The following is a 19,881-nucleotide window of genomic DNA, read 5'->3' as shown; positions in this document are numbered from 1 at the left end:
GCAGTGAATTGGCTACCAACATCTTGTTCTTTCCATTCAGTCTTCCATTAGATTAATTGGCATTTCCTTCCTACAGGCAAATACTTTCCCCTTACAGTTTCACCCTCTTCTGGGGACTTTATTTTTAAGCTCATATGTGTCATTAGGCCTTTATCTGGGCCCAAATTTCTCAGCAACGTCAGGGGAAGGTTGTAGTACTTTGTTGCAGTGGTGTGGTTGAAGTGGACATTTGGGTGGGTTTGAGTTTATGGTGAAGAAGCAGAGGCCCCCGACAGGATGCATGGAAAAAAAAAAAAAAAAAAAAAAAAAACAGATCCATTAAACCTGAGATTCACATAGGTTTAGACTTGGGTAGACATAGGCACTTACGGGTAGGCTGTAGCCCACCAAACTTTTATTTAAGTCTTCAGCCCCTGCAACCTTAGCATTTAACTGCCACTCTTACATTTATCTAAGAAAACCATTTCGTTCTCTGTACAAAACCCTATGAGATGCTGATTGCTTTGTGAGTGGTGCTTAGGAGGGCTTGTAACTCTCTCCATTTCCAGTGACACCTCTAGAGATATCTAAACACTTGATTAAGTGAGGACATACTCAAATGGAGAGTGGTGCCTAGAGAAGCTGTGGGTGCTCAGAGTCTTCTAAAATGTACCTTGAAGAGTCTGGGAAAGTGTGTCGGTTCCACATATTTACTTTAGCTATCCTAGAGGCTGGCTTAAGGCTGAAGGAATTGTTTCACATAAAATTAAAACTGCTTAGTCCTATTTTTTCTAACTGAGCCTTATTCTTAGGTTGGAGACATTTTAGTTAATTGCTGATAGGAAGATTGCTCATGATCACTAAGGTAATTAAAATTATTTGTTGGTGTTTCTTAGGGCGTTTGGAATCTTAATATGGGAAACACTAACCTTGGGTCAACAGCCATATCCAGGTTTTTCCAATATAGATGTTTTACACCATGTACAATCAGGAGGAAGGCTGGAATCTCCAAATAATTGTCCTGATGACTTGTAAGTTAACTTTGTTTGAATACTGTTGGTAATATTTATAAGACAGCAAGAGACTTTTTGCCAAGTGACCATCATTTTAAATGTCTACTTAGACCCATGCAGAGTTCAACATCCTCCATTTTTTCTTCAGATAAAGCAGCCTGCACTTGTAGACACTAGCCCCCTACCAACTCATCCAGTAACTCAGCCTATGAGCGAGAAATTCAGTAACAGCTGAAAATTAAGTCTTCAAGTTGAATGGTTGATGCATACTGGTCTTTTTAACGGAATTTCAGAGATAACATAAATTCAGTCTTGGGCATGAATCCTGTAGTAATTTGATAACAGGCCAAGAGTGCCTGATTAAATCTGGAGGTGCTTTCAGACTGCTTTTCTATCTCTAAATTTAACCTGTTGAGTGCAGACATTACATTTTCTTAGCTGAGAAATAGCTGTACAGAAAAAGATAGCTGGATTGAAGAAATAAGGGGTAACGAGTTGAACATTCTTTCACCACTGGGGCTTAGCTTTGAATCCAATCAGTTCAGTATTGGTTAGAAGTTATGATGGCTTTAAGAGAGAAATTACTGGTCCCTGTACCCCATGTGCGTACGATATAACTGTATATAACTGGTTCTGTCATTGGTAGCTGCAAGAAATATGCTAACATTACAGTTTATGTGGAAAATAAACCATGCTCTCTTTGCAGATGTAACTCCTACAAAAGCCAATAAGAAAACTTCAAGCAGAACAACAAAAGGGAAGTCTGCACTTCTGATTAGTCTTTAATTGAACTGGATAAACAAAGATTTCAATTTCCAACTGTTTCTTGAGCACAAAATTCGATGCAATTAAAAGATAAAAAATATTGATAGATAGTGTATCAAACACATACTATCCAGAAGTGTGTGAGGGAAGAAGTTGAATCAGATCCTGATGATCATTCAGTATTATCTAATTTTATGTCTCAGTTCCTGTATCACCCACTCTGCATAAGCAGTAAGAGCAATGCACTTGACAGCTGATCCTACGAATGGGAGAAGCTAGTTAAAGTGTAAAACTCTAACTCTTGTGACTCAGGAAATGATTTAGGAATAATTCTGTGATTGGCAAACCTGACCTCTCTGGTAGGTCTCACATCAATTACAATGTTCCAAGTTCCAGAGCTGGTGAGAATTTATCATTATGTAGCAATAGCAGAAATACTATATTAACAACAAGAACAAAACTTTTATCACTCAGAGGAGCTGAAGAACTGAAGACATTAGGATTTTGCATTCAGAGCAGAGGGAGAACTGGAAATGACAGAGCAAATGAGAGGCAATTTCAGTTTCAGTATTTTTTGCTGAGAAATTTTTCCTCAAAAAATTCCTGACAGCTGTCTCATGAATAAAAAGTATAGGTGATAAAGCATATCCATGTACTTGTTATTCAAGCCCACACAGAGACCCATAAGCTGCCTTTAAAAGGAGCGGTCAGATCTTCAAAAGAATCATGAAAACTATGTTTGATTGAAGTAGTTCTTAAGGTCCCATTCCCTAAAAATTAGCATAGGAGGTAGGACCTGGTAGGTCTTAAAGACTGGTCTGCATGTTGTAACTTGTAGGATTCAGGGCCTAATCACAGTAACCCCGTCTTTGAAAGCCAAGGGGTTGAATGAGCTCTTAGACTCTTGTACCATCTTTTATCTCATTTGGTGAACACTCAGCACCTGCATGCAGCTTCTGTCAGTAGCGTAAATAGCTTTTTGCTACTTTGTTTGGTCATTAATGGCATGCCAGGATTCTTGACATTCCTGCTTCCCGCCCTGTGGTTTTGAACCTGCATCAGGACATCAGCAGTCAGTAATTGTCTCCTTGGCACTTTGGCTTGCTCATTGTCATTTGACAAAATAAACCATCACTGATAGGAAGAGAGTTCAAAGGCCAAACTACTTCAGCTGAGAAGTGTTTAGGAATCTGTGGTAGGCTTACGTTGCAAGGGCAAGTAGAGCTGACAGAAACCTTGGGACATAAGAAAGCATTAAGGAAGTGGGGGGGGGGGAGAAGGGGAAGAAGTTCTTCCTCTCTTCTCCCCAAAATGCTGCACCATGGACATAATCATCTACTTCCATGCAGAGGAGTGTGGAGTGGGTGAAATTTGGTAATAAATTGTAAAACGGGCTTCCGGATCCACAAACAAGCTAACATTTATTGAAATATGAATTAGGTGTATGAATGGCACTTGTTTTGTAGTCAAAGACCCACATCTGGCACAAGTGAACCGAGCTTACCTCATATATACCCTGAAAGCTGTGGACTGTAGTTAGGAGAGTTTGTACAAGTGTGGTACCACTTGCTGACCTGAAGCTCTGGTCCCACCAAATGCTCACTCCTATGTAAAATTACATGGTTGAGTTTGATGATGAAACCTTGATAACTAAAAGCTTTTTCTCTCTGATTCTGGGAAAATCTGCTTTGGATGTCACAACAAGCCTTGAAAGCTAAATATCACACTGAAAATAGCTGTCCCTGCAAAATTTACAGATATATTCTGAGAAGGAGTGAGAGTTTCTGTTATTAGAAACAAAAAACCTGTCTGAATTAAATACTTTGTGGAAAATATCAATTCTGGTATTAATATTTTAAACCAACCAGCAAGTAATTTGATTTAGGAAATAAGAACAGAGAATGTAACTAAAATGAGAAAATTACAGTTCTGACTTTTAGAAACAATGAATGCCCCCAGTCAGTAACAACCTGAATGGCTCTGTGAAGTAGATTGTCTATTTAGAAAGTTATTTAAAAAGACAAAAATTGGTCTTAGGAATGCAAAAATATTCAGAACTCACATTTGTCATGTTCTTGTTTCTTGAATAACTTACATATCACTTCCTATTCCTTTCTCCCTCTTTTGGCTTATGGCTGTCCATTTCTTTCTCTTCATTAGAGTAGAAGTGTATTCATTAAGCTCTAACACTCTTTTAGTATGTTGCTACAACTTGCACAGGGCTTGGCTCATGACAGCCCAAGCACTAACCTGGAGGAGCACAGCACCTGGACTGAAGTTCTCTTCTTGGATACCCTAGAAATGCAGATGACTAGAAAGCAAACTGGCTGCTGGCATTCAAGGCTGACTTTAGAATTCAGTGTGGCAAACACTTTGCTGGCAGCAACAGGAAATCTCTTGAGTTATTTCACTTCGTTTTGAGTCCCATTTAGTACATTTTCATCTATATTTCCTGTGACATCAATAACTAGTACAGCTGAAAGTAAGTAAGGAGTTGAAGAGACTCAGGGTGGTAGGGAGTCACTACCACTCTTTAGATTCTTAAAACACATTTTCAAGATTTCACTGAATTGTTTTGAAAAAACAGAACCATTCTGCCCAGTTCTGCAATGATATGACAGAAGTCAATGAAAAATGGTTTTGAAAAAAATTTTCTAATCATGATTTTCATGCAAATCCAAAGTTTTAATGAAAAATATCATTGAAAAGACAGAAGTAAAAAGGATATCTCTCAGCTGTCATCAAGAGTTTTGTGAAATACCCATTTGTGGAAAAGGACAGTAGTCTCCTTCCTTTTAAGACGGATAATTGAGGATCTGAGCAAGCCAATTCATTTCACATAACTCATTAACGCCTGGTATCACATAGCAGTAAGTCTTAGACGCTGCTTGTCAGGGGAGGATTTGAACTTAGGGCTTAGAGGTGAATACTCTGCATTCCATTAACAGCTTCCTGAATCGTCCTTTCACTAACTGCTCAAATGCTACATGCCCCGTTTTGAAATCCTAACACATCTCTTCCCTCTGAACACTTAGCACATCCAGGTGCTGGTTACCTTTTGGTTTTCACCCTGGCTTTTATAGGATTTGGTTTTGTGTAGCTGGGACTTGCCACAATTCTTGCCCTCAAGTAAGCAATATAAATCAGCCTTATCCTTTAGACAAACAGGGAGGGCAGTTTTTTTCACTGAATGGTACCAAAAGTTTTGTGCAAGATGGGTGAGGATTCTTCTAAATCCTGAGGAAACTCATACAATTTTTGCCTTTGATGGGAAAACCTACTCGTATTTGTTTTGGACTGGAGGCAGAAGTCTAAATTAACCCTCTCTGTGCTGGATTCTGCCTCAAACTTCCTCTGAGGTTGAGGTGACCCAAGTTCAGGTTCATTTCTGTTTTTAGAGATCTCTTCTTTTCTGTGAGAGAAATATCTCCTTATCTGCTTTCAGTGAAAATACCGGTGACTTCTTTGGTAAGAGCAAGTATTACTGGCAAATATTTCTTTTTTTCCAAAAATGTTGTCGCTACTCCCAATCTCAAAAATAACCACCTTTGTAAAAATGAAAAACATTTGTAGTAAGTATTCCTGACAACTGACCTTAAATTTGCTTTTCCTTCCTTCACCAGATGGTGAAAATCATTGCACCACATATGAAGTTTTCAGCGGTTGAAAATCTAGGCTGAACTTGCCTGTCAGAGGATTTAATGATTTGTGTCTGGAGATGAATGATTCGACTATCTTTAATATTTGCATTTTATCTTTTTTTTTTTCCAGATGTGATTTAATGACAAGATGTTGGGCCCAAGAACCTCACAACAGACCTACTTTTTTTTATATTCAGGACAAACTGCAAGAGATAAGACACTCCCCAATGTGCTTCATCCCCTGCCTTGAAGACAGCAAGGCAGCAACTGGAGTCATCAATGAAGCCTTTGAGGGTGAGTCTGGACCAGCAGCTGCTGTTCCCACTGCTTCTGCCCCGTGAGCTGTGACAAGTGGGACTCAGCAATTCTTTCCATTGTGTTTGTCACTACCTCAAATTTTCTACCTATGGGAAAAGATAAAACCTACCTCTCTCATAATGAACTTGTAAAGATGCATTAGGTACCACTAGGTACCATTCATTAGCTAAAGAGCAGATAAGATCACGAAGCAGAAAAACCCTATGAAATTGAGACTGAGTCTGCCTCACACAGATGTCCAGCTTGCATCTAAATTTTAGATACCTCATGACCTTGTTCTGCTAAAGTGAGTGCTTATGTTCCTCATAGAGTCAGGAGAGCTTTTGAAGGCCTCTGGGTGGGAATCCGCTCCACTTTAAAAGGCATCTACCCCATCTCCATTAGATAAACAGAGAAGTTAAGCACTTACTTTAGGAGGACTGGTCAGTAGATAGCTGAAAGTAAAACATAAATTAGGTTCTTAAGTAAGCTTTATTCTAGCCCAAACTATGATAGCCCCACTCAGGAATCACAGCATGTGTGCGCTCTGCACACTGTGAATAAATAAAACATGCTGATGTTAGGGAAGATATACTTAAGGGCACAACAAAGTCCCATTTTATAAGAACATTATTAAGGTTGAAAGACAACAATTCAAAAACTAGGTAATACCAAATTTGAAGTTGTGTGTGCAACTGTGATTCAGATCCTCTAAACATGGAAAAGAACATCCTGACAGGACCAGAACAAGAAGCTTGTCCTGTAGCAACTCCTAAATGGTTAAATATAGGAAAAAGTGAAACCTTAGTAAATAATGTGATCTGAAAATCTGCAAAAAAGAAAGTTTTTGTCAATTGAAATATTTCATTTTTAATTCAAACTTTTTACTTTAATATTTTTTGTATATTATGATTTTCTACTGAAAAATATTCCTGTTGAAAGAATTGCTTTCCATTCTAAAAAATACATGTTTCTAAATTTTCTGAAGGTTTTTTTTTTCACAAAATGTTATGGGACTGGGAAGTCACCCTGTTTCATAAACAATTTTGATACATCAGTACTTTGTGGTTTACTAAAAAATATCCTGATTGATTGATACTAGCTATGGTATAGTCTTTAATTACACAGTTAAGTAGTTCTTTTTCTATAGGATTCTACCTATATTCAATTCACAGATGTTGTCCAATGCTCAGTTAGTGATGGTTCTATTTGATATTTTGCTCATCTTTATCACTCAGTGTAGCTTTACAAATGTCAGTCTACTCTGCGCCATCATAATTTCTCTCTACATCAGACGCAGCCTGTGCATGTTACCGGTTGAGAAAATGCACTATGTCATTATAAGGCTAAAGACTGTATCATAGGCATAATGGGACCAAAAGCAAACTAGCACTGACAACCTAGCATTTCCTACTTTTTTAACAGCTGATTTCTCAGCCCTTTATCCTATAGTGAAGAGCTTTGTGCATGTGCATGTAATGTAATTTCTTAGTTTCTTTAAGGACATCTTCATTCTGAATAATGGAGTTTGGGCACAAATCTGAGCCTGGCATTGGCTCAGGAAAGTAGTACAGCCAATTAATTAGGCACTTTGCCCAAGCTAATAGGCCTTACATTTTAGATGGACTTTATCTTGCCTAAATGCAGCTGTCTAGAAGCTACAAATTCTGGTCTACGATATTCTTCTAGATATCTCTGTAGTCAGGAGGAGAAACAGGTGTCTCCAAAGAGTGACATCTCTCGTATTTTAGACATGTATCATAATGTGAAAGGAGTCACCCTTTGCCGTTCTCTCCATTGATGGTAGCTGGAATCTGGATGACTTGCCACATTGGACTTGAACACAACATCTTTGACTTGTTTAATTTTTAGATGGCTACTATAACACGACATTCATTGCACACGGGGCTGTGCTATTTGGCTGCTTGCATCTACTTCTGAGCTAATGTGATTTCCTAGCTTAGACATCTTTACTTTGTGTTCCCTAACTCCACTGACAATAGAGACATGAAAACTAAAGGAGTTTAGAAATTCTTGTGGCATCAGTATCTGTTTAAATCACAGAATCACAAAATGGTTGAGGTTGGACCTTTAGAGATCATCTAGTCCAACCCCCCAGCTCAAGCAGGGTCACCTACAACAGTTTGCCCAAGACCTTGTCCAGACAGCTTGTGAATCTTTAGTAGGGCTGAAATTTTTACCTGTGCAGCCTTCCCCTCTGCTGGGAGCTGGGGAAACATTGGAATATAGGTTGTCATCCTTCTGGTGGACCAGGCCTGGAACAGATGTAACATAGTGCAAGTCTCTGCTTAGCCTGTGCAAAATGTGGTCTTTCCCCATGTTGTTAACTTGGTCAATTTAGGCAAGTCAGTATTTTTACTGGGATGATAAGTGCACGTTCTTAACACAAAAGTAATTCTTAACACAAAAGTCATTCTTTTACCAAAATTTCAGATTCTGCCACACACAGCAGAAATCACAAAGAAAAAAGCAGCATTTAATTTGTTTGCCAGGGCAAAATAATGTTCTTAGAAATGGCCAAGTTATTGAAGACGAAAATACACATTGAGACTGACACCTGCATGAAAAGCTTGAATTGTTAAAATTTGAAAAATAATTTACAACAGAAAACACAGTTTTGTAATGGACTTTCAGGGTAGCCTTAATAATAGTTAGTGGTACTGCATAATGTAGGTTACATTCGGGGATCAGTCAGCAGTGGCCATTTTTGAAATCAGACTCCCTTAAGCATGTTTATAATACCCTATTTGGTAAAAATCTGTTCTATTTGGTAAGCAGGGCAACTCAGTTTAGGCAGACCTTTGGCAACAGCTCTCAGCCTGTTTTGCCTGGCCTTACCCCTTTCCCTTGCAATGGCCCCTTTCCCTCTTCTGGCTTCCCCCTGCACTTCCCTTTCCATAGGCTCTGCCCAGCTGTTGTTGCCTCAGTCCTGCTGCTGGATCTGCATTGGGATGGGAAATCAAGGCACCTTTTTTTCATACTTCTGTTTCATCTTTTCGTGCCTCAGTTCTCACAACTGCTCCTTATTTCTCCTCAAGCTCGTTTGGTGGTTATCACACAGGGGATGCCCATCAGACAACACCATAGCTTGAATGTTCTTCATATCATCCTTTTATATAGATGTATTTTAAAAGATTAAACATTTGATAAACTCTTTACGTGTCCCTGTAACACACATACTTATTTCCCCATATATTCATAGTTTACCTATAAGTTATCTCCTATCCTCAACTGCAGCCTTTATAAGGCTGTTCTAATGTTATGCTGTGTACTGTGTGTGACTGAAGGTCTAGAGTCCTGGCAATATTTTAATGTTGGATCATCTGGTCAGGGACATATGCATGTCGGTGTTCTGTAGCCCTCAGGCCAGAGACTAATTCAGCTGTTTATCTGCCTGCAGTGTAAATCCCTTGCAATGGGTTTCAGTGAAATGCTGGCTCCAGAAGTGTGGTTGATTTAAACAAGAACAGGCAATTCAGGTTCCATTCAGACTTTCAGACTAAAATGTGCATTCCTTAATGACCCTGTTGTAAACAGTTTGGGGCATGGAATATGTCTTAGTCTGCAATGTGTAAAATGCTTTATCATAGATAAGCATTTTTTGATAAGACTAACCCTAAATTTGCAGTCATTTTTAGCTGGGACTAAATGGAGCACCTCCTGTGTTAGTAGTAGTAGAAAGATTACAGCCAAAATAAATATTCCAAAAGACAGTTCCATGATACGTTGTTCCAGACAACATTTTCCAAAGATGTTATGCGGTCATTGGCCTTTGTGTGTAATGAAACTCCTGTCATAAATCTCCTGCCAAGAAATGTTTGCTCTCACCAGGAGACTTGATTCCAAAAGAAAGAGCCAAATGTCAAGCAAAGTGAAATGATAGGCCTCAAAATAACTATGATACTTAGCCCTACATTGGATCATACATCTACCAAATTCTATTGAATCTTTACATACCTGTATTTAACCACACCGGTCAGTGCATGCTATTATCACTATTTCTTAGGTGGGAGAGGTGAAAAACACTAGATTTTCTCATCAACATTAATGCCGGTGCAGTATGACATGCAGGCTGCAAGTGTGGGTGCACTAACACAGATAGTATGCTAGTGGACATGCATGCTAACTGGACAGTATGGAGATGACAAAACCTCTGGCATTGCAGGAGTTACCCCTCTAAAGAAGGCATCAGATGGCAGCAAATATGCTTGAGCAATACCAACAGCTCCTGGCACTGCTCCCTGGAAGGGAGGGAAGGAATCCCTGTAAGAGGCAGACTTTGCAGTCCCGACCAAAGGATGGTTGGGGTGGCTGGCTACAGGCTGCAGGACCTCTTCCAGGACCAGGAGATCAGGCAGCAGCCCACTGGGACGGACGGAGCAGTTCTCTGGCTGTAGCAGCAGTGGTCCCAGAACAATACCATTTTTACAAACATCATAGGCTGGAGAACACTGGTCTGTTTCTCTTGGGTATCAGACTGCAGAATAAGCACTGCAGTGAGTATTTTATAAAGCTCCAGCTGTTCTAAATGCTTTCTGCATTTCTATTGGGACTCTGGGTATTTCCTCACCTACCTCTCACTGATTTCAACTGGAAGTGGTATCAGTGAGAGTCATGCACCTGAATCCATCTAAACCCTGTTCCTGTTTCATTTTATCAACTGGGCACAAAACCAGTCCCGGCAGTTGCTGCAGCTGCTCTGCATCGTGGCAATTCTGAGCTCTACCAGTTTAGAGTTTTTTCTTCTTGCTCTTATGCACTTTTCCAGGACATTGAATGCAGGCAGGCGAGACTCATTAACATTTTTTGAGCGAGGGAAGCCGTCTCCAGTTGGAGGACTGAGACATCAGTAGGTTACCTAAATGGTTTTGAATCAGATAGGAATTATAAAGTAGAGGCTGAATCAACTCCCAGATCACCAAAGTCCCCTATTCACTGCTGAAACATAAGACTACTGTTTCAAAAAGTGCAAATAAAGTGTCATGAATCAGCATGCTAACAGGATAGTCCTGAATTGCTGTGAAAGGAATCTATTTGCAGAGATAACTTTTTACTCTTTTACCAAAAAAAAGTACTTTTATACTCTTGCAAGACAGCATTGGTTTTTTTCACTTCCCAAATGTGCCCTCTTTACGGATGGAAATCTGTAAAGTTACCTGTTTCTTCTGGCAAACCTCTTTGCCCACATCGGGCAACTGGACATCAAGCAGCCTGAGCAGCTCCTTGCCTTTGTGACCCAGGAGGACTGCTCTACTCAGTGCTGCTGCTAAGTGCTCTAGATCCATTTTGGATCAAGAAGGAAAACGTGTAATTGCTCAGAAATTTTGTCAGATCACAACCCTGTTACTGCTAGAAGTGGCTCCTCTGATGGGAGCAGATGTAAAGCAGTTGGAAAAAGCCTGAGGAAATCCAGGGCAGCCTGTTGTGCCAATCTCCAGTTATCCTGTAGCTATTTTGTGGCTAGGAGACAACTTTCATCTTCAAATCTATTGCTCAAAAATATTTCTTCTGTGCTGTTTTTTAACAAATTCATGTTATAAAAAAGCTGTTAATGATGTGCTGAGTGCTGTTTCTTCAGTAAAACTATGTGAATCAGTTTTTCTTCATTCTTTGAATAGAAAAAGGTATTTGCCTGCAATATTTTGTTTTACTTAAAAACCATATATATATATTTATACATATATATATATTTTTTTTAAGAGAGTAAAAGAAAACACATTTGGTATGAAAAAGATCTGTTTCATCCATAAATTGGAGATGCTCCTTGAAAACTGAAGGAAGACAAAATAGTTAGACCTCAGTAATTTCTCCTTGTTTTGCTTTTCTTTCCAAAGCTGGTCACTTAGAGTATTTATTTTTTTCAGCAAGTAAAGTGCTTACTAAAAATGTCACTAGGTCTTTTAAAATCTTGGTGCAAAACTTTGTATTCAGGGGGATTTGGTATTAAAATCTGGGATTAGTGATTTCACCTTTAACTACATCTCTGTCCTCTTTGCTGGCTGAATAGCACTTGTTTTCTGTTCCCCATGTAAGTGTCATCAGTTTGTTTTCCTAAAACCAGTTACTTTTTAAAACCTATTCTGCACACCTCTCTGGATTTAAAGTAATCGCTTCGACAAATGGAAACTTCTCTAAAGCAGATGTGCAGATAAGAGACAGTTCTTAAACCTTGTACCTAGTCTCCTTTGTATTTTTGTGAAAGTCAATAATCCTCTTCCCCACTTACCTTAGCGGGTGGCTGACCCAAAGCCAGTAGAGGTCAGCAAAAAGGTTTCTTCCAAAACCCTGAGTGGTTACAACACTGCAGGCAAAAGGGGACTTGGTGGAGCGATCATTTCTTATTTGTCCCCTAGACAAATATTGTTTAATTCCAGAGAGTACACATGAGTGGTATGATATTGCTAGAAAAGTAATGTAACACTTTGCATTAGACTGAGGAAAAAACACAATCAATGTGATACTATAATAATAATAGCTGACATTTGTGTACTATGGGCGTACAGATATAGCCAACTAAACCTTAGACACAGAGTTTAGCCTGGCTGTCTGGGCTCTTTGATAGTCACCAGAGAGTTGTAGGCATGTTTGGTGGATGTTACTCTGACTGTGTACTGGTAAAGTATTGTTAAAGATAAGTGTGTAAATTAAGCATCTCTGTGACGTGACTCATCCCTCTTTTCTCTCCATTGACTGTAAAGGCAGCCTAAGCAAGGAGCTTAAACTGGACGTATAAGATCTGAATGATTAAAGTTAGGTAAAATGAATCCTACTCTGTGACCTGGAAAATGGGAGTTCTTTCCTGTTTATAAAGCCGTACTGTATAGCCACAAATGTGGAACTGGCCTTTCTGTGGTGCTCCCGGGTAACACAAATGTGTGATAATAAACAACTCCAGTAGGCTTATAACTGTATTCCTCAAGACAGCATCTTGCACACAGGTTTCTATCCACAAATTTATCTTTGGAAAATCTATTAAAATAAAAGGAAAGATAGGCAACCAATGCTTTAAGCAGTTTAGTGCTATGGAAATGAAGGATGAGCAAAATCCTCACTTTTAGCATCCTTAGCACCTGACAGAATAGCAAAGCTTAGTGAGTCACCCTCAAACCATGTGGGATGATATGCTTGATTAGACAGGAAACACAGATGTATCTCAACTGATACATAATACAGAATGAAGTATTAAAACGGATATATATTTGTTCTATTTATATTCTTACTGGAAGCATACAGAAGCCCAAACACAGTACCTACAGTTCCAGGTGGTCAACAGGTTTCAATAAAATACTCCATCCATAGAACTGTCTCCTTGCTCTGACTGACATAGCTGAGGTGGAGAAGTCAGGATTTGATAATCAAATTTTTCACCCTTAATATTTGTTAAACAGATAAGTCTCCAAGCATTTGTTTTGAATGTGTTCACTGCGGGGTAGATCTTTCTGCCATTCCCATAAATCAACTAGTCTCTTGTTCACTGGCACATAAAGTGCATGGAAGGGACAAAGGGCAGAATCTAACATGTATGAGAAAAAAGAAGAGGATATTAATGGGAAAAAAGTAAATGTGACTGCACTTCTGAAATAAGTGATCCTTCCCATATGAAGCTGCAAAGACTTGTATGCGAATGTATTACCTAGAATTAGTAACATCTCAGAGTGGATACTTAGCTAGTGTAAATCACTGGAGTCCCACTGGTTTCTATGGAGCTATGTTAATTTGCACTAGCTGGGGACCTGGCCCCGAAATAGTTTTAGTAGAAGATTAGAATCTCTAGATCAGTTTGTTCAGTCTCTACCAATCAGCTTTTCTACTGACTTTTTTTTTTTCTAATACATTGTCACCTTCTGAAATTAAACTCCCCCAAAACTGTCTAGTTACCAAGACATCATAAAAATTTGCACCCTTCCACACAGGACTTCAAAACATTTAGTAAGTACACACAGCCTACCAAGCAGGCAATGAAACACACTCTGTGATTGTTTCTCTCCCACCGAGGTAGGATCCATGGCCTGCCTGAGACGCCTAGTTGGCTCTGCATGCTGGTTTGCTACAGGAAGCAGCTGAGTGAGATTCTGAGATTTGGAAGCGGGAAACACAGATTTTACCAGTCTCCTTAGAGGATACTAAGCAAACAAACTCTGTCCTTCATTAGCAGAGCCAGGAGGTCATAGGTTCTTGTACCCCTTGATGTGGTGCTCTTTAAAGGAAGGGTGTTGGCTGCCCCTGAAAAGGTGCATTGTAATTAATTTACGTGCAGCTTGGCTAGGATGTTGTGCTTACCACCTCTGCTAGGGAAAGTGCCCAGAAAGTTCAAGATCACATGCAATTAACACCTGAGACAGGCGTCTATGCAACTACAGTGCAAAGTTTTGAACATGCCATTTTGGTTACTGGAAAGAGTCTACGTATGAGAGCACAGAGTTTAGTGGAGATCTACTTCTCAGCAGTGTACCTAGCCTGTACATAGATCTGGACTTAGTCTGCTGCATGTCCTGAGGTAGGTCATTTAAAACTAACATGGGTAGCCCTACACTATGCAGTAGCCTACAATGTAGACAACCCCGCAGGATTTAAGCATTTGGAGTTGACTCCCCAGCATGACTTCAGATTCCATTAAGGTGTTCCTTGGAGGCCTCCTCTTGGAGCGTTTTGTTGGCTCAGCCAGCCTTTGCTCGTGAAATCTGAGGGGATCACATCACATGGTTTATCCTGCATTTACTCACGTATAACCCAGCATGACTATACATCAATCAACTAATTTTAGCAATGTTAAAACTGAAAAGAAAAGCATGATATCTCATGAATATGCTGACCTACCTACCCACTCCAGTTTCTCTCTACCTTCCTTTAAATTCTTATGGGTTTTTGGAAGGGGCTTTCTAAGATTATTCAAACTTCTGTCCATTGCTGGCCATGATTTATGGCTTCCCAGTGTTGGTGCTGCTTCTACTCTTCACGTTTTGGGGGAAATTCCGCAATATACTATGTTTTTTTCCTCTCAATTGCTCATTTTCAGTATCTTCTATCTCCATATGTCATATAACTAAGTGAGCAAAAAATATTTGCTTGCTATGCTGACTTGCATGAGAGGCGAGCACTGTACTCCGTAATTTGACATATTTGCGTAGATTTTGGGTTATACCACAGAATACCTGGCGCTAAGCTTTCATGGGTGCCGAATGCTCTGCTAACAGAAAAAGACATAGCAAGTGAAGGAAAGGGCATACGCAGTCAATATCTCTTTGTGAAAGAGGCAATGTAGCTTATCTGTGTCGTGTCACAGGAGAAAGGATACCAACTTTATATTCTTCCTGTGTTTGAATGGGGTAATGCATATTCTGGAAAAATAGTCTTTCTTGCTTATTTTGTCTGCAAAGCTCCAAAAGGAAAAACCAAGGCAAGGTCTTCGATTTTTAGCTCTTTTTCTGCATAATGAGAAATGCAGTGGCATATAGGCTAAAAGAGGATTATAATATTTTATATATTCTGTAGTTCTTCAGACCTGTTGGGGAAAGAATTAGTAATGTATCTATATATCTGGTAAAAATATCTCAGTGACCTCATACTCACATTTGTGTAAACATCACCTCATCAGTTCCAGATACTTATACAGGAAACAAATCTGAATGCTTCTCTAGTGTTCTATACTTAGTCAGGTCAGCCGGCATATGTCTGGTCTGTAAATACCCCGTTTTACTTGGGTCCTTATTTTAGGGTTTCTCTCGTAAGAGTTTGCTGCAAACATGCCCTCGGCATTTGCCAGCATGCCTTTTTCAATGTGGCTTGCCCCTGAGGGTTTCCATTAAAAGCTTTATTAAACAAAAAACAAATACAAAGAAAAGCCATACTGGTTGGTGAAGGCTTGGTGAGGATTGAATTACTAAATATTGCCATAATAGTCTTGAACTGACAAAGTGAGTATCAAATGATTTTTCATAGCTGTCAGTCACTGTGGTATGTGAACACAGTCTGTTCTATATCCCAATCCTCATCTCACTAATAGGTTTCTTAAATTAAAATTCTCTTTCATATTTTTTCCTGATAATCTTTCCCAATTGACTCTAGCATGTGGAACAGACTTCTGACTTCATAGCTTGCGGGGGGGAGGTGGTGATTATAGTGACATAATAAACTGTATGTTGCCTGGTGCAACGGTACAATGCTTGTTATTCTTACGAGTAGATGACCCTGAATGTCACATGCTCTGTTTTCCAGTTGTGAAGTAAAATAAGGAGGGACTGTAATAAAAAAAGGTATGTGTTACTAAGAATAAATATATGAAATAATAGCAACAATAATAACTTGAGCCTTTAGTTAATTATTTTTACATTTTAAAAAAAGATATATTCCTTGCAATAGATTCTGGGGAACTCTGACTATTTGAACAGCACCAAATTAGGAAAAAAATTGTTAGAATTGGGAAAATCATGCTGGATTTTCAAGTTTAAGCTCCTAGAAAGACAGAATATTTTAACTCTTCTGTAAAGAGAGGTTATTATAATTTAATAGGTGGAAAACTGCCTGTATTACAAGGCACTGTAGCATAATGGATTATATAAAGGTACAGATTAAAATCACATTGGTTTTATGTAGGCCATCTTTACTATGAGAAGAAGCATTTCATATATTCATAATGGCATTGCTACCTGTGATGGTATGAGTGGTGATGACCAACCATCCCTAAGTGATTTGGTTGAACATATAATCTGTGCAGGCAATAGCAGAAAATAAATTTGAATCCTCAGTCACTCCTTACACGGTCACAAGACAAACTTTCTTCACCAGCTGTCTGACTTTCTTTGCTTTCTAACACTGCATGTATATCACTGGGCTGTTTTTGTTTTAAATGCAGATAGCGATGTTCCATGTGCAGATTCGGACAGTATTGTTTCAGCCACATTAATGGAAATGAGGAATCAAGAAGGCCTAAATTATTTGGTACTAGTCAAAGACAGCAACCAAGGTCAAGGAATCATCAATTCTACGGAACTTAGTTAAGTCTGGTTGCCTCTGTTTGAGGACAGAAGAGAAAGCTCTGCAAAAGAAGACATAAATCAAGAAAAACACTGTGCACTTTGCATACTTATAAAGACTTCTTAAAAAAACTCCACCTCTCTAAATTATTTAAACTGCTAGAAAGTATCATAAGGTACTGAATGATGTGTAGGAGTATAAGGAGACAATTACGTATCTTTAGATTTTCTAAATGTTATGATTTGGGTGTTTCACAGGAGATAGTTTAAGGGAATAAAACTTGTAATCAGATGGCAAATTATTTTACTGTTATGTTGATTAACTTTACTCAACCACATGTACCTCAGCTTCTTGGTACATCTTGGCACACATATTGTTCTGCTTAAAAAAGAGTCCTGGTGTGCACCCCCATCAACGGGACTTACTAGCTTATCAAAACAAAAACAATTGAAATCCATTTAGTCTTGTGCAGAAAAAAGATTTTACGGACTGGAAAAACTAGCTTAAATTTTGGTTTGGTTTTATGAACTCCAAATCAGAAAGCAACTGAAGAAAGGTGGCTGGGCTTTTCACTGCTGGGGATAGTTTATTTTATTATTTAATTACAAAAAAGCTTTGAAATCATGCTGTATGTTTAAGTTGCACAACAGTTGATCTGTGAATCTAGATGAGCCTCTTTTCTTGCATTTCTTGTCCTTTTTAACCTCAATCATCCTCTCATTTCATATTAGACTGAACCTTTGGATAAAGGGAAATACTTTTCCTTGATGTGTTTGGAGATCAAATCAACATATACAATAAAACAACAGAAAAAATGCATACTGAATAAAAGACAACAATAAGCTTTTGGGAAAGTTTCTTCATGAATAGTGATTTTATAATTATGTGCAGCTATTTATTGGCATCTGTCAGTAATCTAGAATCATGCTTGCTTTTATGCAAATAGTTGATAATGGAGGACACTGGCGAGAAGTAGAAGCACAGTCTGATGCCAATATGTATAGATTTTTAAGATGCACCACCAAACTGAAATCAGGTTTCAAAAGTTTCTTAAATGGAGATCCTACACAGTGGAACAGGAAGTTTGATTTTTGACCTTTTGGGGATTTTACTCAAACAAAATACAAATTAGAGAGTTTTTATATTAAGATCTTTTAAAATCCTAACAAAGACCATTTAAATAGCCTGTAATTATATTAAGCAATTGTATTCATCTACACATAAGCATACAAGCAAGATTTGGTAATAACAACAACTGCAGCACTTCTAGCACTTTATTCCTAAATTACCCTCACCATACCATGAGTGGCCAATAAATAAATAAATAAATAATGGTATAATATTTCCATCCTCGTCAAGTGCTGATTGATTGATTGATTGTACAGCCATTCCTTCCATTTCAGTAACTTAAAGAGGAGTAACGTTTGCTAACCAGTAGCATGTATTAGCCAGAAACCAGGAAGATCCCAGTTCTGTAGTCACCACACCTGGATGATTTCACATTCATGTGTAATTCCACTTAACTCAAAAATACTACTCAGTCAGCAAATCACAAAGATTTTGAAAATCAATGTGACTTCATATGAGCTCATTTTCTTTAGCAGGAGAAGCCTTGAATCCTGCCAAGAAGTTTGTCTAGGCCATGCCTTTCATGGGCCTCATGACTACGTCCATGATATGATAACCCAAGTGGATTCAGTCTCGTGTGCAGGGCTGGGTTGGAAAAGAATCATGCAAGAGCCTATTTAACGTGGGGAAACTGGGTCGGTGGGTGAGCTCAGAGTCAGTGGCACATGGCAAGAATAATGTGGTCAGAAGAAATGCCCTTGCAGTCTTGAAGTAGTCATAAATACCAAAAGCTGTGTAGAAAGAACAGAGGACGAGATGTTCTTCTGTGTAGAAGAACAGGAGAGAAGTCTTGCCTTGGCCACGTTCTGTGAGTTTTCTGCAGGACAAGACTACGCTTGATGGAGGGTTTATCACAGCATGATGAAGAAGAAAGTGTTAAGTTCAGTGCATCACCAATAGTGATAGCTTAGCATCACATTGACAAGTGATCTATGCCTTTTGCACCTGAGAGTATGAGAAATGGATTGGACTGGTTAAAACACAAATCTCTAAGCCCAAATCTGAAGATCATGATCTGTAGCTTGCTGAAGTCAGTGGAGGACACAATACATAATCTTCCCTGTGCACGGAGAGTGTGGTGAGGCATGCTCTGCAGTGGGATTTTTCCGTTCTGGGCCTAGCCCTGCCTGGCCCTGCCTGTCACCCCATTCTCCCTCTCCTTCATTTCCCTGCTGTAGAAGAGCAAGTAGGCAAACACAAGTATTTCACTGAGTTATGGTAAAGTTGACTTTGATGCGTGCAACCCTGCTTCCCTTGCACTCAAACTGACACTTGCAAAAAGTGTTTTTCTTAACCTGCCACTTTTCCTTATCATCCTTTTCTTTACTCATCTTCATCACTTCACCTTTTCTATCTCATCAAAGTGATGCATCTTCTCTTCATGTTCAAACTCTTTGTTATGATTCCCATTCTGTCCATCAACTCTTGTTCAGTATCGGGAAGTCACCTCTTGCCTTCAAGCAGCCCCTAATGACAGTTTTCATAGCTACTTTTGGAGACAGTGGAGGAGCCACATGTGTAAGGGGGAAAGAGCATACAGGCTTTTATAGTTCATTATCTCTCTGGCAGGGAAACTAGCACTACCTGCCCTGTGTTTGTCTCTGACTGCTGACACATCCTGCTGTGTTGGATCAAGGTAAAGATTCAGAAGAAAGCCTTGAATTTAAGTGTCTTGACTTTCAAAGCTAGAGGTTTTTAGATAAATTGTAAGGGGTGATAATGTGTTTTTCAGGGAAATGATGTATTTAGGGGAGAAAAGAATCCTGACATATCAGAAAAGTATAATCTGAGATAAAGGTACAAGTGAAACAGTCATTATGACCACACTTGTGTGTTGAGAGCCTCAGCCTGAAGTGCAAAGGCCATATTGTCTATTTTTACTTTCTTTAAGGCATACATTGAGACCAGGTCCAGCACGTGGTATCTATGTAGTAAGAGAGTTCTTCGTGACTTCCCTTGTTAGCCAGAGGAAGCCACCTAAATAAAAGGAGGAACCTCTCCTGGGAAGATTCCTTCTGCAAGGACTGGAGGAACGATCAAGTGATGTTTGAAGTCTGAATCAT

At 39.1% G+C, this 19,881-nt stretch overlaps 1 protein-coding gene across 4 annotated transcripts in view; it reads left to right on the top strand.

Annotated features, from left to right (window-relative positions):
* The window catches only part of ROS1 (ROS proto-oncogene 1, receptor tyrosine kinase), a 78,183-nt gene extending 60,646 nt beyond the window's left edge, over nt 1-17,537 (top strand). For 3 of the 4 annotated variants that reach the window (XM_064508916.1, XM_026123540.2, XM_026123539.2), the window contains exons 42-44: nt 876-1,010; nt 5,529-5,692; nt 16,569-17,537. In XM_064508916.1, coding sequence (XP_064364986.1) covers nt 876-1,010; nt 5,529-5,692; nt 16,569-16,714 — 445 coding nt within the window. In that variant the 3' untranslated portion in view covers nt 16,715-17,537. Of the gene's footprint in view, nt 1-875; nt 1,011-1,698; nt 3,294-5,528; nt 5,693-16,568 lie in introns of those variants that run through there. The other variant, XM_026123541.2, reaches the window with a different exon arrangement.
* The last annotated feature ends 2,344 nt before the right edge of the window (nt 17,538-19,881 follow it).

The sequence above is a fragment of the Dromaius novaehollandiae genome, chromosome 3, assembly GCF_036370855.1.
Source record: "Dromaius novaehollandiae isolate bDroNov1 chromosome 3, bDroNov1.hap1, whole genome shotgun sequence".
NCBI classification, from domain to species: domain Eukaryota; kingdom Metazoa; phylum Chordata; class Aves; order Casuariiformes; family Dromaiidae; genus Dromaius; species Dromaius novaehollandiae.
Note: the sequence above shows the minus strand (reverse complement) of the source record. Positions and strands in the feature narration are given on the sequence as shown.